At 37.5% G+C, this 24,827-nt stretch overlaps 1 protein-coding gene across 2 annotated transcripts; it reads right to left on the reverse strand.

Moving 5' to 3' along the window:
• Nucleotides 1-1,135: 1,135 nt before the first annotated feature.
• On the reverse strand, nucleotides 1,136-22,486 carry ADPGK (ADP dependent glucokinase). 2 transcript variants are annotated; one of them, XM_053717317.1, is made up of 7 exons: nucleotides 21,969-22,486; nucleotides 18,953-19,178; nucleotides 13,029-13,091; nucleotides 12,642-12,762; nucleotides 12,314-12,510; nucleotides 11,587-11,685; nucleotides 1,136-4,805 (listed from the first exon to the last, which is right to left on the reverse strand). In XM_053717317.1, the coding sequence occupies exons 1-7, from the start codon at nucleotides 22,196-22,198 to the stop codon at nucleotides 4,266-4,268; spliced, it is 1,476 nt and encodes a 491-aa protein (XP_053573292.1). In that variant the 5' UTR covers nucleotides 22,199-22,486; the 3' UTR covers nucleotides 1,136-4,265. The 2 variants fall into 2 exon arrangements, with proteins under 2 accessions (XP_053573292.1, XP_053573291.1); XM_053717316.1 differs by having other exon boundaries at nucleotides 1,136-4,808.
• Between the last annotated feature and the right edge of the window lie 2,341 nt (nucleotides 22,487-24,827).

A 24,827-nucleotide genomic window follows, 5' to 3' on the forward strand; every position in this document is an offset into this window, starting at 1 on the left:
TTAATTTTCTGTATTTACTGGTAGATAACAGTTTAATTAATGATCCAGGTGTTTGACATTATCTGCATGGTACTGTACTGGGAGTTAATCACTGTGTTGTATATTACTGGCAGATTTATATGCACACACTATGTATGTCTATTAATTATAACTGCACCCAATATAAACTGCATTTCTGATGACTAGATTTTAAACAAATTGTCAAGCCCTTTTATACACATTTTTAAAAAAACTTATATTCATTGGGGGGAGATTATTATTACGAATTTGAAATTACGGTATGTTCACTCCTGGAAGTGGTCAATACTGCAACAACCTTTGCCATGTCTTATGGATCAATGATTATTGAAATTGGTTCATACACCAATATGATGATGCAATGTCTAATTTAAAACTTTCATACAAGAAACTGGATTGGATTGGCAGAGCCACTTATTTTACATTACATGAGATCAAACGGAATAATTTATGTTCTTTAGCACAAATAGATAAAACGAATAATTTAATTTCCATATTACAATCTCTAATAGTGCAGGAATTAAAACATCATAAGCACATTTATCCCTCGGGGCACAACTCAGCAAAAGTCATTCAGGATTAAACTCCAATGGTTAAAGTGACATGAAACCTTTTTTCTTTCATGATTCAGAGTATACAATTAGAATTAAAAAAAAACACCCACTTTCAAATTTAATTTTGCTATCTATTTCTCTTTATTCTCTCTCTGAGTCATAAAAGAAAAAATTTGGGTTTCATGCCCCCTTAATTCAAGTATGCACAGAGGGTGAGATACGCTTATATTACTATAATTCCTGCTATATTTAGATATGTGCGTCTTGTGCTCTCATTAAAACACAAGCTGCCAGCACTGAATGTTTTTCACTTATGTAGACTAAGAATATTGGACTTGGAGCACTGAAAATTAATATTAAAAGTTATTTTCAACATCATGTAAAATTTGAAGTGTATACAAAATAGTAATACAATAAAGAAATTCTATTAGCAGCAAATGTGTTCTGTTTTTTTCACCCCACACAGCTTAACTCAAATGGGCATTTGACCAACTCATTTTCTTTACTAAACAAGTAATTCCCAACATGGCAAGAAAGAAGAAATTCAAACAAACAACAAAGCATACATTGAAGTGGGAATGTTTTATTAAAAAATGTTTTTACAAAGCCTTGTTTCGATATATTACAAACATAGGAGAAGGAATATTTTCCAGTGATCAATGCAACTAGACAATGGGGATAAGGAAGAAGTTAACCTCTGAATCAGTTAGCAAATAGGAAGAGACCAAGAGGTAGGTTAACATTGAACATTGTTAGTATTACTTGTAACAGTTCAAGTTAATGCCTCAGTGCAGAGAAAGGGAGTGTAATAAATAGACACTGGACATCAAGTTTTGGTATAGATCTGAAGCACCCAGATCAATGTAATAAGTTAACAATTCCTTTCTGGCAGTGCAAATAGTATCAGCTATTAATATCAAAAAGGAAATTCTAAAACCGATTACCAATAAAACATTTTGGTCCTTGTATAATCCCAACCACTTTTTTCCTTGATGAAGGAAGAACAGCTCAATAAACCCTTTGTCAGACTTCTATGCTAATTGAAAGAAAGCTACGCCCTAATATGGGGGGTAAGAATGAGAAATATATTAAAACTTCATGACATGGAATAAAAATTCCCAGACAGATGTACTGCAAAGTTGACAATACTAATACAGGGTTTAAAAGGATGTAAAAGTGGAATTGGGGTGTGTGTGTGTACATGAGCAGTTCAGGGATACAACCCTGGAAAAGTCTGGTGGAATCCATGTTCCTGATCTCCTTTGCTATGGCCAGTTAGTGATAGATGTAAACTGCTTGTGCTCTGTGCTAACTATGTATAATGTTGTAAGGTCAATTGTAATTTCACCATACATAATATGACAGAGGCACAATTGCAAGCTATTTTAAAGCAAAAACAGGAAAACAAAAATAATGAGTGCATAATGCAAAGCTGTCTTATTTTAGTTAAAGGGACATAATACTCATATGCTAAATCACTTAAAACTGATGCAGTATAACTGTAAAAAGCTGACAGGAAAATATCACCTGAGCATCTATGTAAAAAAAAAAAAAAAGATATTTTACCTCACAATTTTCTCAGCTCACTAGAGTAAGTTCTGTGTTAAAAGTTATACTCAACTGCTGCTCAGCTGCAGGTAAAAAAAAAAAAATAAGAAATGAACTGCAACCAATAAGCATCAGCAGTGCTGAGGTCATGAACTGTTTTACTGTGATCTCATGAGATTTGATTTAACTCTCATGAGATTACATAGTAAACTTCCTTAAACTGAATAGGGAAATAACATGAGTGTGCACAAAGCTCACTCCCTTGCAGGTCCCGGGACAGACATGCTGATTTGCTGCTTAAAGTCCTTTGCAATGGGGTTTGAATACTTAGGACATTTTGAGACAAAATAGCTTTCTTTTTTACATGGAGATGTTCAGGTTATATTTTCTAGTCAGCTTTTTACAGCTATGCTGCATCACTTTCAAGCGTTTAAACATTTGGGTATCATGTCCCTTTAAGTCAATATTTTATTGGGACTTATATTTTCAGTTTAATGCCCCTTTAGTAAAGGGACTAACCTACACACTATCACCCTTTAGTATGAGACCCAGTACCCACCAGAGGTAAACTAGAGAAAGGGACAATTTTTGCCACAATTTCTTTAGAGCTTAAAAGTCAAGATTGTAAAGTTACTGCTGGTGTCTAATGGAAATTCAAACGTTGTTAAATATTTTATTACAAGAATTTAGAAGGGTAACATAGCAGTTTGCTTAAAGCAACCACACGTTTACCTGCGACCTCAACCTTTGAGAAAATGGAAGCTTGGACTGGGGGGGGGGGGGGCGTGCCTAGCATCGTAGGCAGTCCCACATAATCCGATCCCAGTCTTGACATTACATGATTGCATCAATGATCTAGCAAGTGTTTACATCAGAAGTTTGCCCCCCCCCCCCGGAATGAAGGGGTTAATGAGACATGGTACTCAAATTATTTATATGGTATGTGAAAGAGCAGCAGTTAAATGGGTTACAAATATTTGTGCATGAAAAGGGTTAAGTAAAAGCTGTTTAAGCTTAATGTGAAACGAACATGAAGTGCATAATTGTGTACAATTGGGGCCAAGGACTTTAATGCTCATTGGCTGATAGGGACCACTCACCCTGGAAGAGCTGTTTTTATTTAACACAAGAAAATTAAAACATTTCCAAAAAAACGCACTATAAACATTCTATTTTAGATGGAACACATTTTGAGTATTATGTCCCTTTAAGTCATACACTTAAGCAATATAGTATTCAATGCAGAATACACCTCTATTGGAACTTGTTGTTACCTAGGTTTACCCTAAACTGAGAAAAAAAAAGATTAGGACTTGGCTCTTTCACAAGGATTTCTAGATATAATTGATTCTTTCCTGCTCTCTCCCCTACGTTCCTACTCCTTACTCTCTCTGTACTGACGATAGATAGATAGATAGAACATATCTTACTTATGTGGTCATCTTGGCTGTTACAACACTGCAGTAATGTACAACAGTTCTCTTGGGAAACAAATTAGAATTCTAAAAGTTTAGTTTCTGCTTATTCTACACGCAGCTACATTTATGAGCTAAATCAACACTATCATAAAAACTGGGTTATAGAATATTTAAAAAAAAAAAAAAAAATTAGCAAGTTATACTTTTTTACAATCTTGAATTTAATCCCTAGAGAAACATAAGAGGCTATCTGCCTTTCAGCAAGGAAAGAATGTGGTGGGACATAGCTACTTACCCGTCTCTTTGCTGAAAGCTGCAGTACAACAGGCGAAAAGCTTTGTGCTCTATACACAGTATTAGCAACTAAAATTAAAATCTCAAAGCATTATTTTTTTCCAGGCAACCCCTGTTTTCTGGTATTGCATTTAAGCTGCAGTTTAAAGAGATTTGTTACAGATCCTTGTACCTCACAGAGAAGGGCAGGTCACTGCTCACATAATATAGGTAACAATTCTCAATATACTACAGCCTACTGCTAAATATGTTGGCAAAGATGCCAGTGTGAATGTGGTCTGTAGCTATCACCAATACACAAACACATAATGCCTTCATAACCCACACATGTCTTGCAGACCAGTATGGTCATAAATGGTGTATACCAGTATTCTGTAGAACTAATCAACTTGGTTCTGCTATCAAGTTCTTAAGCAGATAGGTATGTGCATCATCAATGAACCTTTGCCTCTGAGAACAAAAGACCTTCTGCAGAGATGGCATCACCTAAACCGACAGTCCGAGTAGGATTCTTACAGATCAGCACTGGCGTGAAGTAAAATGTTACTCCTACCCTACTCCACACTGCAACAGGTTCCTTTGGGCTCACCTTGACAATAGTTCCTGACTCTTCTCGAGAGCTGACAAACTCCAATGGGCTCTTCAGCATCACACGAGCTGGGTCAATTGTTTCACTGGCACAAGCCTGGGCACCAGCAACCCTTGCACCAGCAGCAACGGCAGCAACTTGGTTATCCCAGAAACCATCAGTTGTGGCTAGAATATGGTAAGCTAAGGTGTGGAAGTGGATACGTGTCAGTGTGGATGCTCCATTATTGGAACCTTGAAGGATCCAGAAAAGTATGTCACTGACTATCCCCACATCTGGTATTCCGGACCAGTCTAGCACAGAGGAATGAGGACCAGAGGCTGACTTTGTGAGAAATAGAAGTTCCTGCTCATTGAGTCCTAAAGAGCTTATCAGAGGAAAAACCTGCTGACCAAGAAAAAAAAAAAAAAAAACCAACGTATAAACATTCACAGAGGAAAAAGAAACAAATACAATTAAATAGAATTAAAAGCTATCAACAGAATTCTTTATTTAAGTTGTCATATGTGGTTTGACTATCAGTGTAAATTGCAAATGCTAACAGCTTCACAAAACTTTAAACTTCAGTAAAAGCCCATTCCTGACTCTCCAGCTCTACCAGTATCTATGTTATTCTGTACAACTGATTCACTAAATAATGGGAAAAAAAGAGTGAGCTTTAATGAATCCACAAGATTTTCTTTTTTAATTATTTAGCAATGACACCATAAACATTTTTTTGTATACACATGTAGGACATTGTAGTATAGGCATTGTAACTTGCTCACAATATTACAAAGGAGCCTGGATTAATTTGGTATGGGTAGATAGATATGTTGGAGAAGTGACAAACTGAAGATGCTCTTAGGTAAATAAAGTGAAGTTTACAAACACCTATATACTGAAAAAGTTCCAGCCTCTCAACACATGCCTAGAATTACAAGGGTTGCCACTGTTTACATAGTAAGCTAAATAGTTGGTGGATAGGTAAGAAGACTGGGTGGATAAAAATCAATGATTTTTCTAGGATTTTCTTTAGATTTAAAATATAGTTTCTATAAACTATACATTATTATGAGGGGGCGGAGCCAACTACCGAAGCGATCAGACGTGTCTCTAGAGAGCTCCCTACTATGGGATCTAATACCAGGGGTTAATTACAAAATAAATTACCTAATACTTGATTGAACTATCCAAATACCCTCTAAGAACATTGGAGGAGCTGAAGAGACCGTTTTGTATTAGAGCTAAATGACCCAGACCCTACAGTGAAGCCATGCAGTAAGCGCCGCCATCTCAAGAACCAGACATCTTACAACCTAGCGAGTTACGCCATCTCAGGCCCAGACCCCTGCAAGATACTCCCCCCCCCCCCCCGAGAAAACGGGTTACTCAACCGTTTGCTACAGATCTAGCATTGCAGCCTGCCGAGACATTGTGAGGCTCTCTCTTCTCCGCTGCGCAGATGGAGGGGTTCCACGAGACCCTGCACGCCTTATTAAACGCATTTGAACAACAACTGACTGATAGCTTCCATGATCTCCTCACTACGATTCAAACCGTAGTTCAAGAGTGAAGCGTCAATCCTCCAACCCCGAGGTCAATTCCCGCACTAAAGTCGACAGGAAACCCTATTGCGGAGAATACTCTGCAAGCACAAGTTGAGACACAGCGTTTGCAGTTTAGATCAGGCAAGAATACGATTGATACTGTCATGCCTCTTACCTTCCCAATGGCCCAAAGGATCGGAGAGATCAGAACACCTAAATGCCCAACTACACAGCAGCTTAAGGAACATGCACACTATTCTTCTGGGGTGGCTCCTAATTGGGTCCCTACTTTGAATACTGACCGGGGAAGAGCGGCCGGCTTTTCCGGTTGAGGTATACAGTCCCTGCTCTCATTGAAGATAAAGGGGATTGTCTCACAGCTCTGCAATTCCATAATGCCTGGCTTATTTCACTAGACAGGAGATGAACTGGAGACTATCGCCCACGAACCCAGAGCAGGCATTGGTTAGACAATCGCTGTGCTTGAACGAAGTCCTTATGTGAGGCATAGTGACATTTTTCTAGTATTTGTTTTCATAGGTTCATATCGAGAATGTAAAGTCTTTTTTTTTTAGAAGTTGTGTTCTCTTTGTGTTTCGTATAGAGGATAGTTATGTGTCTGTAGCAATAATTTTAATCCATGCAGTCGGCATCAGGCCATAGTTATATGTAACCATTATGGGGGTGACGTTATCTATTTTTAAACTAATAGCTCTCAGGGGATTATTATTATGAGACTATTTTGTGGATATTTCACTGCCCTTCAGGGTTTGACAACATAAATATAGTGTACATTCCTAGTCTACATTAAATCTCCACAAAGAGTTATAACATTATCAGGTTCTTCCTTCCACCATTGTGGCTCAGATGTTTTTTAGTTTTGTTAATCAGGGGAGCTCCCACCAAACTATATTTCTTATGTATCTGTGCCTTGTTAATTTCATCTAGGTCATGGTTTTCTGTATCTAAGTACATCCACACTCCACTTAAGACATTGATCCCGATTTAACCACATAAATCTAGTGTCCCATGGTACCGTGTGTCAGGAATGTAACATCTGACAGCTAAAACTCTTAGACCTATGAGAGGGTTCTACAACATTTCTAGTGTCCGGTTCCCTCTATTAGACCTCCAGAATACCTACATATCCTCCTCCAGATCCATGCCTAAATATCCCAGTACTAAATATTTGTCCAGATCAAGCTACTGCACTGCTTTGTTGTAACGATCATTGGTGTTTCATACCGGGAACATGTCTTATCAGATGCTAGGCTCTTTTATTATCTGTACTGTGTAAGAGCAGGTGTAGGATAGATGACCAGTCTCTAAGTTAATCTAAGATATGGAGTGGGGTGTTAGCACATGTAGATTCATGAATATTCCTGTTCATTCGTTTTTCTGTTACCTGTGGACATAAAAGGGAAATCTCCATTTTCCTCTTTCTGTAGTTTCCATTGTTATACTAAGATTCTCCAGGGACAGTTCCAACTCCTAGCTCCTTCCATAGTTTGGAATCTTCCCTCTCTCAGTTCATAACCTCACCCCCCAAATTTTATATCATTTTATATTTGACAATATCTACCTAACAGTACTACGGTCCACAGGAGACCACTTCACCTCAAGTGGCGTTTACCCGCTGAAAAACTATTTTGAACTTAATATAAGTTTATATCCTTCTAGTATATTTTTAATTCTAATAAGCGTCATTGGGCCCATTAGGGTCCCTGATATGACTACCATGGCCTATCAGTTTTTTTCTACATCAAAGGGTCCATAAGTGAAAAGCTAACTAGTCTTTCATGAAAACTATTAAATGTAAAAAATAGAGGTTTCAGTTAATATTTTACCACTTATTATGTTTGTTGGTTTTTCTTTTACTCATCTCATTTTATTGTGTTCTATGACAAACTGCACTCACTTACGACATGTGTCATTTATTCTGTTTAGCTTTCTACAAAACCTCAATAAAAAATTAGTAATATATATATATATATATATATATATATATATATATATATATATATATATATATATATATATATATATACATATACACACACACACACACTTTATTATCTAAAGGTTATTCATCCTGAAATGTAGATTAGTTTTTAATTATATAGCAAGATGATGTATATTCATGGCTGTAATGTTCAATTTTTTGGTAAATAATTTCCATTAATCCATTCACAATGTCATGCTCTCCCAGAGGTTTCTGTCAAATTATTTTGGGCAATTTTTCAACCTTGAAGATATCACATATTATTGGTTTTGTAGTTCTCAAAACTGTAAAATTGTGTCTGCAGAAATAACATACCCCTTGTTCAGAGCAAAAATTTATAATGTAAAGATACAGAGTTGAGAAATAGACCTTAAAGGGACATAATCATGAAGGAAAACGTTTGGGTTTCATAAAGAGAATATTCATATTTACTTGTATTATCAAAATTGCATGTACTTTCTAAATCATGAATGTTTAAATTTTGATCTGCACAAGGACTAGGGCTGCAACTAACGATTATTTGTATAATCGATTAGTTGGACGATTATTTTTTCCATTAATCGGATAAAAAAAATTTAAAAATGTAAGATTACTTAAGGTATGGTCTACACCAATATTTATTGTTCTTAAAAGATAGATAATCCATTTATTACCCAAACCCCTGTTTTGCATAACTGACACAGAGACTAATTAGCTAATGTTAAGAAATTTTAAAAAATAGTTTTAAAATCCCCCTTGAACTTAATAAAACTTGCTGGCTTAGTACGCTATTTCAGTAATTCTCTGGGCTAAGGCTGAATAAGTTCTGTTCACAGACTGGACTTCCTCATTAGTGTGAACATGCATGTTCAAGTCCAAAACAGATTGTGTAATAAAATTGTATATTTCAAAATATCAATTTTCTTACATTTGTACAACAACTCAAAATTCCTAAGCACCCCTAACCACTAAATGTGTGAAATGCGATTAAAAATTCAATATTATATTATTTTGTCCACTCTTCCTGTAGTTTAACTTTTGTATTATTCTGCTGTCCCCAAAGAGAGACTGAAGTACAAATGCAGAGGCAAAACTGTAGTCTTATACCAAGTCCCAGATCCTTTAATACAGATTAATTTAGTGTATGTAAAAGGCTCCCATAAGGCAACAGAATTAATTTTAATTAAAAAACAGCCTTCCACCACACGCCCCAGTGCTTGCTTATTTTATTTTTGCCAAAAAACAAACAAACAGAAAATAGGACAGAATCTTTATTATACAAGCAGGGACTTAAGGGACCTTGTCTCTTGTTTTACTTTAATGTGTTACCTTGTGTTACTGTAGTTCCTCGATCAGTGCCATAGCTCATTTTAATCAAGGGATATAAGATAAAATTAAAATAGAACAGTGGAGTTTGCTAACAAACTGAAAGTTTATAAATGTTTTTAAAGTTGTATTTTTGAGGTAAATTTTTGCAGTGCAGTGGTGATGTTTTTCCTGATGCAGCTGTGCAGGACTGGGTACTAGGAACTATTAGGCAGGACCGACCAGGTAATTAAAGTAAACTTTTTGACTGGTCTGGCCTAACAGTGCCTAGTACCCAGTCCCTGCACAGCTACATCTACTCTACAGCAACCCCCCGCTCAGGCCCGCTATCAGTAAGATGACAAAGTTGCAAAATTATTTCCTACCTAGTGATTCAAAGCACCACCAACAGAAGAGCAAACGGGAACACCTGGATCGCAAGCACGCTGTGACTGCAAACTGTGACTGCAAACTGACCAACTACCAAACGCTGGGGCCAAGGATGAGATAAAAGCTACTTATGCACATTACTCTAACACGTGATGAGAATGACTATGTAAAGCACCCGACCCCTAATACAGCTTCCTGTGACGTCACGTGAGCTATGCGTCAACCAATAGGATGAGAGTAGATTAATGCCTCTAGTTCTGTAAACAGCCTGCACGCCGTCGGAGGGGGGAGGAGTAAGGTGGTGCCGTTGCGCAATGCAGTCTGCATGCCATGTGAGAGGGGAGGCGTAAGATGGCACTGCAGCGCTGAACAGTGTATGAAGCTCAGCATAACAACTAATCGATAATCAAACTAATCGATAATTAAAATCGTTGACAACGACTTTCATTATCGATTAGTTGTTTCAGCCCTAACAAGGACCTAAGTGTGAGGATGGAAGGGCAAGCATTAAAAATGAAATAAAATGTTATTGTTTTAGTTAAATAAAACTATTTAAATTGTTTTTATTAAGGCAATGGTTATTTTTCTCCTCCCAATAAAGTACAGCTGAAAAGTTGATCAAATATGAATGATTAACCTATTAAATTGGAGATAGATCATTGGAATGAATGAAATTCAGAGGAGCACTATCTATGCATTTATCTAATGATCTATAACCAAATAAGTAATGGTCGGATATAACTTGAAAAATAATCTAAAAAAGTTATTATTTCTTAACATGAAAATCATTTAAAATCAATTTAAATCTGTCTTACTGACTAGTAATTTACATTGTGATTTAAATCCAATCAACCCCTGTAAGAAGATACGTGCCCCCCCCTTTCAACTTGCATCAAGAGGGCATAAACTATAGGACAATGTGGCAGATACATTTGGTTAGTGTATAAAACAGGAGTGGATCAAAGTTTAAAGCTCAGTAACACATAGTGAAAGCAAAATATTCTACTATTTATAAATCGTAAAACTATAATCTATCTAAGCATAGCACTTTGATTTGGTTCCACTAACACACACTATTCAGATCATAGTTAAAAAGGTCAAACAGAGAGGTAGCGGAAAACTTTTTCACCTGGACTACAAAAATTTGTTTTTCATTAATGCCAAAAAAAATGGAAAAAGGATGTGTTTACAGGCACATGATCCCCTCACCATCTGTCCAGGCATTGTTCAGTGCTTCCTCCTATTTATATATTTTTTTTAAATCAATAATAATTAATAGATTTACCAATTAGGACTACAGCAAGAGAGCTAACATTCAAAACTGAGCCCTCCTACTAACTAATAATTGTTTATTCGCTGTTAAGAAGTTCAATTTATTTTCGGAGTTGGGTTTATTTATGGGGCGCTGTAGGGTGGTGTGAAGACAGGTGGGGTTATGGAAATAATGTTTACTACTGAAGAGTGAGGTCTTGGCCTGCTTTTTAACTAAATACTGGGAATTTTACTTCAATTTGCCAGTATCACATGACACCCATAAGCCAAGCACACTCATTATGTATACACTGTAAACTCCTGGACATGCTCAGTAGTAGCTGGTGCCTCAGAAAGTGTGTATATAAAAAAAGACTTACACAATTTGATAATGGAAGTATATTGGAAAGTCTCTAAAAACTTCATGCTCTATCTGAATCATGAAAGTTTAATTTTGAATTTAGTGTCCCTTTTAAGCATGCATTTTTCCTTGTGCACATATAGTAGTGTGGAGCATCCAATCCACGTCATGCAGGGACTCTAGCAGCTGGCCCCAATCTACATTACCAAGGAGCAATGGACATACAAAGGATTTAGGAATTATTATTTCCAAATTACAGAGTTTTTTTTTGCTTTTAACACACAAAAGGAAAACCACAAAAAAAAAAAAAAAAAAAAAAAAAGACCTTTTCCTTCCCCCACTGGTTACCTGGTAAATAATTCCTCGCATCAGCTCCCCATCAGTCATACTGGCCAACTCCAAATGAATGAGTATATCAGAAGGTACAGAGGACAGCGAGGCTGCAGCCTGTAGTGGTAAACATAAAATATACATAGAAACTGTATGTGTATGAAATAAAAAAGAAATTCAATGTTGAATTTTCATACCACTAACTGTAACCAAAGCCGTATTTCACATGGGTAGTTGTTCCTGCTGTATAGGACTATGGATAGCCAAGTAAAGTTACAGTGCATTTTCTTTATTCCTGGTCTCTACAGCAGCAATACACACTGGTTGCACTCAAGCGTTCAAAGGTCAATAACAGTCAGATCATACACAAAATGTGAGTTGACTCAAATGCCTACAACATTTGCTGAAAATCACAGTCTAAAACACAAAGGGCCTCTGCAAATTTTCTAGCAGACACAGCCAAGATGAGGCCATTCTACTGGCTGTATTTATAAGCTTTCAAAACGCAAATGCTTTTCTCTACAAAAGCTAATAGTGATGGTTGCAATTATCGAGCACGCTCTTTTACTGGACCATTACTATTTGTGTTTTGAATTACCCAGACGCTGTAAGGATATAAAACAGTTTGTCCTTTTTTATATCAGTAAGAATCTAAAAAAATAATTTAATTTCTCTAGTGCTCATAACCAACTCCAGTTTATACCAGAATTAGTTTGGGGGGTAGCCAAACATTATTCTGCCTTACCTCTCTAAGCCTGGTTTCTCGAGACTCCCGACTCAGCCCTTCCATCATATGGAGCCCAGATAGCACCAATAGATTAGGCTGGAAATCTTCCAGGCTCGAGAGAAGAACCTCCAGCGATTTCATAGCACCATTAGACAAGTCATGGGAGAAAATGAACCTGTTAGCAGCAGGAGCCCTTCCAGAGCCCCACTGTTCTCCTGTTAGTAAAGGGCAGACAAATATGCAAGTTAGAAATAGTCTAGTATGCTGCTAGGTGTGTATTAGTTTCCTTTTCATTGTGCAATATTAGTGATGCAGATGGGCATCCAACAAGCCATATGTCCCTTACCTGCCTTGTATTCCAGTATAAGGTGATACTCATCCTGCTCCTGCAAGGATGCGGGTGGCACTAAGATTCGCTCATCTAGCAGTTCATGCAGTTTGGGGCCAATCGGACCACAAAGGACAACCTATGTTTCCAGAACAAGAGGTTTTGTTTGCAATACTAACACATCTGACTTATGTTAATCATGTAATAGCCTTCCCATTATATCATTTAAATATGACCCATATTATATGTAATTGTAAAATGTTGTTTATTTCAAGCCTTTAATTTAAAAATATTAAGTTCATTATTTTGTTAAAAATGTAACAATTGGCTAATTACTATATAATAGTGACTGTGACCAATAAACCTAGGGAAGGAAGAGAAACAGATGGCTAGGTGCCCAAATACCTCCAGGTCAGGATGAGTAGCCAGTCTCTGAGCAATGAGTGCTGCATTTCCTCCCACAAAGTGCTAAAATTGAAGAAGAAAAAAAAAAGACACATTATAGATTTTTCAGTTAACCCAAATTGAAATCTCTCATCAAAAACGTTCTAGTGCTAATAATCGGCTAGATTACGAGTTTTGCGTTATGAGGGGTGCGGTAATAACTTGCATGTTATTGTCGCCGCTCACTTCCCTACAGCGTTGGTATTACAGGTTTACAAAAACCCATACCGCACTCCAATACCAGTGCTGCTGAAAGCTGCGGTGAGCTGGGTTTTTTTTTTTATTTTTTTATTTTAAAAGGAGCTTTATTTGAAACAGTCAGATACAAAAATACAAGCACCACAAGTGCCCAACTAGGGCGGTGAGCTGGTTTTATGTGCTCGTGCACAATATCGCCATAGACATCAATGGGGAGAGCCGGCTGAAAAAAGTCTAACACCTGCAAAAAATCAGCATAAAGCTCCGTAACGCAGCCCCCATTAATTCCTATGGGGAAACAAAATTTATGTTTACACCTAACACCCTAACATGAACCCCGAGTCTAAACACCGCTAATCTTACACTTATTAACCCCTAAATTACACAAAATAAAAAAAGAAATTATCAGATATTTAAACTAGTTACACCTAATCTAATAGCCCTATCAAAATAAAAAAAGCCCCCCCCCAAAAAAAAAAAAAAAAACGAGCCTAAACTAAACTACCAATAGCGCTAAAAAGGGCCTTTTGCAGGGAATTGCCCCAAAGAAATTAGCTCTTTTACCTGTAAAAATAAATAAATACAAACAACCTCCCAACAGTAAAACCCACCACCCACACAACCAACCCCCCCCCCAATAAAAACCTATATAAAAAAACCTAAGCTCCCCATTGCACTGAAAAGGGCATTTGGATGGGCATTGCCCTTAAAAGGGCATTTAGCCCAAACCCTAACCTAAAAATAAAACCCACCCAATAAACCCTTAAAAAAACCTAACACTAACCCCGAAGATCCACTTACAGTTTTTGAAGACCCGACATCGATCCTCAACAAAGCCGGCAGAAGTCTTCAACGAAGTGGCAGAAGTCTTCATCCAAGCGGGCATCTTCATCCATCCGGCACGGAGCGGCTCCATCTTCAAGACATCGGGCGCGGAGCATCCTCTTCTTACCACGTCTTCTGAAGAATGAAGGTTCCTTTAAGTGACGTCATCCAAGATGGCGTCCCTTGAATTTCCGATTGGCTGATAGAATTCTATCAGCCAATCGGAATTAAAGGTGAAAACATCCTATTGGCTGATGCAATCAGCCAATAGGATTGAGCTTCAATCCTATTGGCTGATCCAATCAGCCAATAGGATTGAGCTCACATTCTATTGGCTGATCCAATCAGCCAATAGGATTTTTTCACCTTTAATTCCGATTGGCTGATTGGATCCTGAAAATTATATATACACACACACATTCATTATATATATTTGTGTAGTAATGGCTTTCTTCTGGCGACTCAACCATGCAGCCCATATTTCTTCAAGTGCCTCCTTATTGTGGATCTTGAAACAGCCACACCACATGTCCTGTATTTCACCTGAAGTTATTTGTGGGTTTGTCTTTGCACCCCGAACAATTTTCCTGGCAGTTGTGGCTATAATTTTAGTTGGTCTACCTGACCGTGGTTTGGTTTCAACAGAACCCCTCATTTTCCACTTCTTGATTAGAGTTTGAACACTGCTGATTTGCATTCTCAATTCAGTGGATATCTTTTTATATCCCTTTCCTGTTTTATGCAGTTCAACTACCTTTTCCCCACAGATCCTTTGGCAATTATTTTTCTTTCCCCATGACTCAGAATCCAGAAACATCAGTACAGCACTGGATGAAAGATGCAAGGGTCTGTCAGGAGTCCAGAAACTCATTGACCTTTTATATACACACACTAATTGCAAGCAAACAGATCACAAGTGAGGATGGTTACCTTTAATAACCATTCAAACCCCTTTGTGTCAACTTGTGTGCATGTTATCAGGACAAAACCAGGGTATGTAAACTTTTGATCAGGGTCATTTGGGTAGTTTCTGTTGTCATTATAATTTAAAAAGAGTAAACACAGTTGATTGATAATAAATAGCTTCAACCACACACTAACCATGAGTGAAAGAAAAGTTTTTGTGTTATTCATATTCTCTGAAAAATGGTCAAGAAATCATAAATGCATATGCTTTTTTTATATATATATATATATATATATATATATATATATATATATATATATATATATATATATATATATATATATATTTCATTAAAATTATGGGGGGAGATAAAAAACTGAAATTAAAATCCTCCATGTCTCCCCGCTTGCTTTTCCCCAGAAATTCTTAATATACAATGTTTCCAATGCACAAGAGAATTGTGGGTAAGATATGCAAATTAGATATGCAAATTCTCATTTTTTTTGCTTCAAAAATACTGTTTTGACACAGTGATCCTTTTAACAGGATTATGACAGCAAACCAGAAATCACTCACTAGACAAGCCTGTTTCGTTCTTTTTGGAACTCATCAGTAGGAGATAGATTTCTGGTTGCTGCATTGGTAAAGCTATTTTCATGGTTAAACCAAAATTCATTAAAATTATGGGGGGAGATAATATCTTACCCACAATTCTCTTGTGCATTGGAAACATTGTATATTAAGAATTTCTGGGGAAAAGCAAGCGGGGATACTTGCCTAGATATAATAATTTCCTATGCAAATATTTACATTGATTTAATTTTGAGACATGGAGAAGTTTAATTTCAGTTTTTTATCTCCCCCCATAATTTTAATGAATTTTGGTTTAACCATGAAAATAGCTTTACCAATGCAGCAACCAGAAATCTATCTCCTACTGATGAGTTCCAAAAAGAAAAAAAGTGAGTAATTTCTGGTTTGCTGTCTTAATCCTGTTAAAAGGATCACTGTGTCAAAACAGTATTTTTGAAGCAAAAAAACTGAGAATTTGCATATCTAATTTTAGATGCTGTATTCTGATGTAGAGAGCAGTCCCACCCGCTCTCTACGTAAGCAACCAGGCTTGTTCGCTATGTGCAACCAGGCTTGTTCCCTATGCAATAAGATGTGCGCATTCGCTCTAGATAGAGGAGCGGTTAGGTTGAACTTGTGGCCGCCTAACGGACAGGATTTCAACTGGATGCCGAAGAATACGTCACACACAAAATAAATGTGACTCAGAGCCGGGTGGAATGCGGGTCAATAGAATGTAAGGTGCAATTTACTAATTACTTGAATAATACTTAAAATTAAAAAAAAAACAATGAATTAAACTCATAGTTATTTATAAAAATGTTGCCAATGCTACTTTTAATATGGAGCAACTTTACTATCACTTTAAAGTGAAGGTAAATTTGGATGAATTAGTGTCCGGTTTTTAATAAACCTATTAAAAACCAAGCGTACTTTAATTTATCAAAATTGACATTTCCCTCCTTTTCTTCAAAAACTTACCTTTTAAAGGGAACCACAACACCTGCTTCAAATGTTCTAAACTAACTTGTTGTTATTGTGCAAAATAAACTATCAATTATTTATGCTGTCTTTTCATATTTTCATTATGTTGTAGAAAAACAGCTTTATAATTTAAAGTTTAATCAGCAGCCTAGCACTTGCTATGTCTGCTCCCATATTGTAACGCACGTCTTCAACATTAGTAGGTCACATGACTCACACGGCACCTTCTATTTCTAACACTGAGGAAGCAGAGTGAGGACTGCAGTTTCAAAGACGGACGGCTTCAGACACTGCTATATTTATAAATAGCAAGAGCAGGGAAGGAAGCAGAGAGGGGGAGGGAGACTCAGGGCTGTAAGTAACGTAGATAAATGCAGAAGTATCTGGTTACAATTATATCTGCAGCAGGAGTTTTCTTTCTGTCTCCTGAGCCTTTCTTCCCCTGTGCATTCCTCTCCCCCTCCTACTTCCTTCCCTGCTCTTGGTATTTATAATTATAGCAGTGACTGAAACCGTTCTTAGAAGACACTGCAGTGATCCCTCTGCTTCCTCTGTGTTAGTAAAAGAGGTGCCGGTTTAGTCACATGACCCACTGTAGTGGAAAGTCTTCACAATATGGCAGCAGACATAGCAGATTGTAGGCTGCAGATCATCATTAATAAAGGCTGTTTTCTGCAACAGAATGCAGTAAGATGAAGACTGCATGCAGAATTGTAGTTAGTTTATTTTGCTTAATCAAAGAAAGTTAGTTAAAAACTTTTCAAGCAGGTGTTGTGGTTCCCTGTAATCCTGTCAGCCACTGCAGCGCTTCCTCTGCCCATCAAAAGCCCTCTTCGCTGGTCCAAAATGACGAATCCGGCTTCTTCCAATCACAGCATTGCATCAGGCCATGATCCCCCCGGGGGGGAAGCCGTAATTGGAGGAAGCCGGATTCATCATTTCTGACGTAAGAAGAGGCTTCCGACATGCTGATCGCAGCGTGTAGCCTCACACGCAGGCATCCAGCTACAGCATGAGATATACGCTGATCGCAGCATGTATCTCATGTAATGGAGGCAACCTACTGATAGGTATGTGATCTCAGGGATACCATATCCCTGCAATCAATAGACAGGTGTGGCCTATCTAATGCTATTTCTGATAGGCCTCTCTTTAACAGCCGAGGAGTCAGGACATAGCCACTCAAAAGATGTTCCTGGGCTGAATAAGCCAAATTTTGTATGTGGGAGCTGTCCATGTCAATCAATGAGCAATAGACCATAATGACCTTTAATTTAGCCATAACATGTATCATTCTGAAAATATTACAAACAACCTTAAAAGAAGGCTATCAGAACATTTTCTTGTCTGCAAGTCATTTGATATTTATTCTGACAATGAAGCTCTCATACAATTTGTCATTATTTCCTTATGTTAATAGTCAGGCCTGAGCTAAGCTGAGCTTGTGTCAGATATTACGTCTCAACTCAAACTATTATATCAAACATAGTGTACAAAACTTTATATTTTCAAAGGAAGCAATTGAAAAAAGAAAAGAAGATAGTAATGGTTCATTAAATACAGTCGATCACTGATTTACTTGCTATGGCAAAGAATAGTATTGAATGTTGTTTGTGTTTTATGTTTAGTGTTTATGCAATAGTCCATTTAAAGAGACAGTAAACATATTGTAATTACAATATATTAGCAGAGTCTTTCAATAAATTAGACCTTAATTTAACAAATGTTTTTCAATAGCCAAACTCCACCCACAATTTGCTTTATTTGGAAGGGTTTGGCAGCAGGGTTTGTTACAATGCTAAACATTGTGAATCTCAATAGGACAGCAGTGTTTGCAACACACATATAATTGTTACAAATATTGTTGCAATTAGGCATGCACACATCTGAGCATATCAAGGATTACTCTTCAACAAACGATAGCAAGAAAATAAAGTATAATAGAAAAAAAAAGTGCATGCTTTGGGGCCTATCTATCAAGCTCTGAATGGAGCTTGATGCCCCGTGTTTCTGGCGAGTCTTCAGGCTCACCAGGAACAGCAGTTATGAAGCAGCGGTCACAAAGATTCAACCCGATCAAGTACAATCGGGTTGATTGACACCCCTGCTGGCGGCTCATTGGCCGCGAGTCTGCAGGGGGCGGCGTTGCAATGTTAAATGCGGAGAGCGTATTGCTCTCCGTATTTAGCGACGTCTTGCGGACCTGATCCGCACTGTCGGATCAGGTTCGCAAGACCTTTGATAAATAGGGGCCTTTGTCTGAAGGATTCAAGTTTAACTCTAACTTTCATGTCCCTTTAAACTTTGTGGATTATGCTACACATCTGTTTAAAAAAAAACTTTGATATCAGTGTACAAGTGTTTATTTACTGCTTGACAGCAACAGTTTTGTAGTTACCTGTGCCCCAGGGTCCCGTGAGGCAGTTGCAGAGATACGCTGGAAGCTGTCTCCATCACTATAGAAGCGTTCCGCAGCTGCCCCCAACCGCATGTAGTGCTGGAAGGTCTCAGACAGTTCCTCTTGTGTATTTAAGACTGAATGATCACCTGCAGACTTAGGAGATAAACCCAGCGCCTGCAACAAGCTCACTCCAGAGAGCACGATATCCACACAGGCATTCACTCTGTGGGGGAATAAGAGAGGAAGGTTTTGTAGTAGACAATATGCAAGCAGCAGCAAATATATCTGCCTCTTCAACTGAACATGAAGTGTTAATAAAGGAAGTTTTTTCTCAAAATACTAATGATAGAGATAAATTAGAGAGACAATGATGGCAACCAGAGACTGCTGCCCATTTCCTTACAAAAACTGTCCGCTATCTGACCCTAGGAGTTTTTTTTTCCATTTTTTGTAAGATTATTCTATGAATCTACAAGCTTTCCCATATGGCAGACCTTGTTTATAAATTGTTTTCTATCACTTCTTCTTGTGACTTGTGTAGAGACCCTTGCGGTTAAGTGCTGAAATGCTACCTCTATTTCCTTTTTTTCTTAGTTACTCAACACCAATTTTACTTTCTTTATCTGACAAATCAAGTACATAGAAGCTTGTTAGTACAAACCTTATACACAAAGACTATATAGAATAGAAAAGACAGATAATATTAGACAGCTCTCACCACTCCCTGCCATAAAGAACATTATTTCACTTACAGCATTATTTCTGAATTTCCTAATAGCCGGCTACAAAAGATAATGTTTGTATCTGACTGCTTGATATCATACAAACCAAGTATAATGTTTCACATCTAGATACATGATTCTCAGAGGTATTATTCACACATCTATGCTATATATTGATATCTAGAGAGTTTAATTGTTTTTAAACGTGTATGATTGAATAGTTAAACCAATAAAGATAAAGTATGAATGGTTAAAAATCGTTCCTGTATTATTCAGTGATATTTTTTCCTAAATAATTGCAGGGGTAAAGCACTCCTTAGTGCTATATTGCCCCCCCCCAACAGGTGCTTGTTGATTACAAAAATATTTGGCACCTATAGGTACTTACCATTAGTACTACTTTACCTACTATATTGTTACCATGCCATAAAGAAACCGGATTCTGCCCTTTTTAAAAAAAAAAAAAAAACTAAAAAAAAATAATTTTAAAATCATTTGGAAAAAAATACATTTTCTGTTTTGGTTTTCGGCTAAGTGCATCCTGGATTTTCAGATTCGGTTTTGGTCCATAATTTCCATTTCGGTGCATCACTAAAATTATATATATATATATATATATATATATATATATATATATATATATATATATATATATATATAAATAAAATTAAACAAGCAGGGAACCAGCACACTATAGAATTTCAGCTGCCGGGGTGCGCTTCTAAACATTCACATATTCGGACTTGATAAAGGAAGGAACTCTTCCGAAAGCTTGTCAACTTATAAATGTATAGTTAGTCCAATAAAAAAAAAAAAAGTATCATTGCTCAATGCAATACTCTTGCTATTTTGAGATATATATATACATACATACATACAAGAAAGACTCTTCTCTCTTTTTCATAGGTTTTTCAACATTTATTTTCCAACGTTTCGGCCAAAAAAATGTTGAAAAACCTATGAAAAAGAGAGAAGAGTCTTTCTTGTATACCTATATTCATTTGTGACTCAGGCTCTAAGAAGTTATACTAGAGTGCTAACCTTGCATGGAAATTATATATATATAATAAACATTTTCCAGCTTAACCCACCAATTGCCAACAGCCTGGGTGCAAAGATATGGCAAAATACAGGAACAGACGTTTGCACTCTCAGGTCTTTTTGCTGATGATGGGGTTATAATACCCCGAAAACGTTCCAAAATAAAAATTGAAAAAAAGACCTGAGAGTGCAAACGTCTGTTCCTATATATATATATATATATATATATATATATATATATATATATATATATATATATATATATATATATATATATATATATACACATACACACACACCTACCTATCTAGGTATAAATATATATTTGTTCAAAAAGCATGAGATATATGTGGCAATATTTATTTATAAAAAAATAGAACAGATTATGTTATGTAAAGAACATTGGAAAATGAAATATTCATATTTTCATGTTGGGTTAGCGCAAATGAGAATATGCAATTGTCTTTGCACGAGAGTAGGATGTTACTTTTTTCTCTATTGACTTCTATGGGGGAATACGAGAACGCGCGTGCGATATTCTAAGTTCGGATTTTTGTGCTAGTCAGGTTACTGCTAGAGCAAAAACAGTTTACTTTTAACTTGTAATACGAGCACAATCCCGACTAGCGCAAAAAGTTGAACAGTAATTTTAACCCTTAGCTGCCAGTAACATACAAATAAATAAATTTACCTCTTTGGTTGCCAGTAACACACAAACCGTGGTAATTTGGACACCTAGCCATAGGGTTGCCAGGTGTCCACTATTCAACCTGCCAGTCCAGTATTTTAGCAGACTGTCCAGTAAAATCTATACAAAAATACATGACACTTAAATGCCAATATTTTTAAAGTCTCTGAAGTGTCAGCTAAATGTAAAGGGCCTTATATGCCTCTGCATTACAAATATGACCCAAAACGAAGTAAAACTGCATTTTCTATTACATGTTTTACATGCAGCCATGGGGGTGTCATATCGTTGCTGTGTGTATGTGCTCCTGGCAGTCAAGGAGGTAAAATCACTAATGCATGTGTGTGTTACTGGCAAACAAGGAGATCGAATGACTGCTCATTTGTAAAACATATACATGGTGGGATCAAGGGTGGCGCCCAGGGGTTAAGCTTTTGGGGGGGCATTGTCTCATCCCACCTATTACCCTGGTTACCTATAGGTTGTCCAGTAATTATATGGAGCACAACTGGTAACCCTACCTGACAACCCTAAGTCACTGAAACAGTTGCTATCTACTTACCCCACAGCCACCCTCCCCCAGCTCTTGCCAGGGGCCACAATTAGTCGGTTCCATGAATCAGAGAGCGATTCTTCCAAGGATGGGGAGGAGGGGGGAGAATCCCTGTAGGTGATGCTCCTCAGAGACGAAGATATGTATTCAAACGCTGCTTCTGGGATCTCAGGATGCAAGTGATGGAGACACCCCAATGCAAACGCTAGCAGCCCAATACACACTGTCTTACCCCACATTTCTGATCGAGGATACCGTAACTCAACTAACAAATTAATTAGTGTTGTTTCATCCCACTATCACAAGCTTAGACAGCTAGCTAACTCATGGGCTGTTCCAATACAGCTGCACAAATCATCTAACAAGGCACACTTCTCGTCCAGCCCGCACCTCGGTTAATTTAGCTGCATCTACACATTTTAGTAAATGAATGAGCTGGTGGCTCCCGGTGCTGAACCAGTTTAGCTGTCACAATAAAGCCTTTCAGTTTCAGTGCAACTCTGAGCACTGTAGAACCAACAGGGTCAAACTGGAGTGGCTTCCCTCATCAACCAATCAGTTGTTAGAAAAGCTATCACGCGGGCAGCAGTTAACCCAATTAAATGAGTGAGGCTCCATATCATCCACATCACCACACAACATACCGGAGCGGAAGGTGCGTATAGATTACGCAGTAACGTAATTGAGGTCGTGTAACACTTGATGCGGACATATTTGTTTTGGGGTTAGCTTTGTATACGTTATTCTCGTTGTCAGTCATCATAGCATATGTTTTATTGTTTTCCGGAAATTGAGATAGTGGTGGCTTTTAATCACAAAATACTGGGGTGAGGTGGTATTGCTACCTATATGTAAACGTTAATTTAATATACAGTCCAAAATTGAGCCCCGAGGATTCCATGTTATACGGTTTCCTTTAATCCAAACGTGTTTTGCTTTTGGGTCTGTAGTGTATGCTTAAAGCATTTATTTTAATAAAAACTATATACTGTGGTTTTAAAGTCCCGTTATATTGAGAGAGAGAGAGAGAGAAAAAAACGCAAATTCCTTAGAACAAGCAATTTTTACACTACTGACTCTTCAACTCTATGCGTTTAACCCCCGCAAATGGGTTAAATACAATTAACTCCTTAACTGCTGAATCGTTGCCACCCCTGTGCTGAGCTGTTTAGGAGTTTTAAGGTCCTGCTCACATTTTAGTTCCCCACTGTAGGCTTTTTTTTTTTTTTTTTCCAAAAACCCACAAATACAATGTTTGTTTTTACCATCAGACCCAGCAGATTCAAACTATACCGTTATTGTATGTATATATCATGGCATGTGAGAACTCTACAACAAAATGTGTGAACATTTATATTTTTATTATAATTATTAAGGTTGCAAACAATAGTGTATGAGTTTTCTAAACTCTAGTCAAAATAAATAAGGGGGTTATCCTCAAATAAATTAGGGCATTTGAGTATAGAGCACTGTTGATTCTGAGCAAAAAGTGACAGTGATCATTCAGTGGAGGCAATTGTGCAGCTACAACTGATTGGGTCAAAGAATTGCTGGTCCCAAATGGTATTTTAACTGTGTTTCAGTTTAACCCCCTTTGCAGGGTGGGTGGACCACCTGCGCATGCTAAGTGAACTCCCTGTTTGCAGTTCATCTTCCTTTTTGTTAGTGGTTGGAATCCTGGATGCATACATTCTATACAAGGTATAGGGTTGCCAGTTGTGCTCCAAAAAATACTGGATAACCTATAGGTGGCCAGACATGGGATGTAGCTGGTTTCACACAATGTCCCAACAAAAGCTCAACCTTAGGCCCCACCCTTGATCCCACCACATATATTTTTCAAAATTAAGCAGTCATGTTATCCCATTGGTTGCCAGTAACACATGTACATAGTAGTGATGCATGTGACCCACTTGACTGCCAAAAGTAAACACCCAGCAATAATTGAACACACCCATGGTTGCATGTGACACATATAATATAAAATGCACAGTGTAAATTCTTTTTGAGCCATATTTCTAATGCATAAAGGCCTAGAAGGCCCTTTACATTTTGGTGACAGGGGTCTTAGTGTCCAGTATTTTAGCAGGCTATCCAGTAAAATATGTACAAAAATACTGGACACCCTATGTCTATGGTTCAGATCAACTGTATATAAAATTGATACCAACATAAAGGCTTCTAAATGTGAGGAATCTACCCCAGAGGCAGAACTTTTTTTCATTTTCTGCGATGAGATTTTTTTTTTTTAGTGAATGTCATGAGATGCAGGACATATGCAGGACACAGCAATGATGGTACAACTCTATTTTATTGCAGAGCATAACAATACACATCTAGTCAGGTTGATTGTACTAAACTAACTGCGACACAGACACTGAACCTAAGCCCCGCCCACATACTAGTGACATCACATCCTGCTCTCATCACATCTTCCCCTTTTTCAAAGGCAAAGCATACATTTGCATATAATAAATAACAAGGTACACCAACAGGGTATACAACAACATTTTGTTTTTGAACATTATAAAAACAGATAGATTAGAAAACATGAACAAATAAATTACATCCTGACTTGGACATCGGGGTAGACTACCCTAGTCCACAGTGACCATGGGATTATTCTGCCCATACTTCCGGTCACTGTTCTAGCTAAAGTCAGTCCCTGTATCGGGCCGGAAGTTTCACCACTCTTCCGCTTGATGTAACTTTGCATGAACTGTCCTCTGATACAGAAGATGGTGAACAAGAGTCTGCTGGAGGCAAAGATATATCCCCGCTGTGATCTTGCTGAGGGGAAGGCACCTCTCTTAGAACAGGGGATCCCACCGGCGGTGGTACTGAGGTATCCGGTTCCAGACTCTCAGG

This window comes from Bombina bombina, chromosome 6 (genome assembly GCF_027579735.1).
Source record: "Bombina bombina isolate aBomBom1 chromosome 6, aBomBom1.pri, whole genome shotgun sequence".
NCBI classification, from domain to species: domain Eukaryota; kingdom Metazoa; phylum Chordata; class Amphibia; order Anura; family Bombinatoridae; genus Bombina; species Bombina bombina.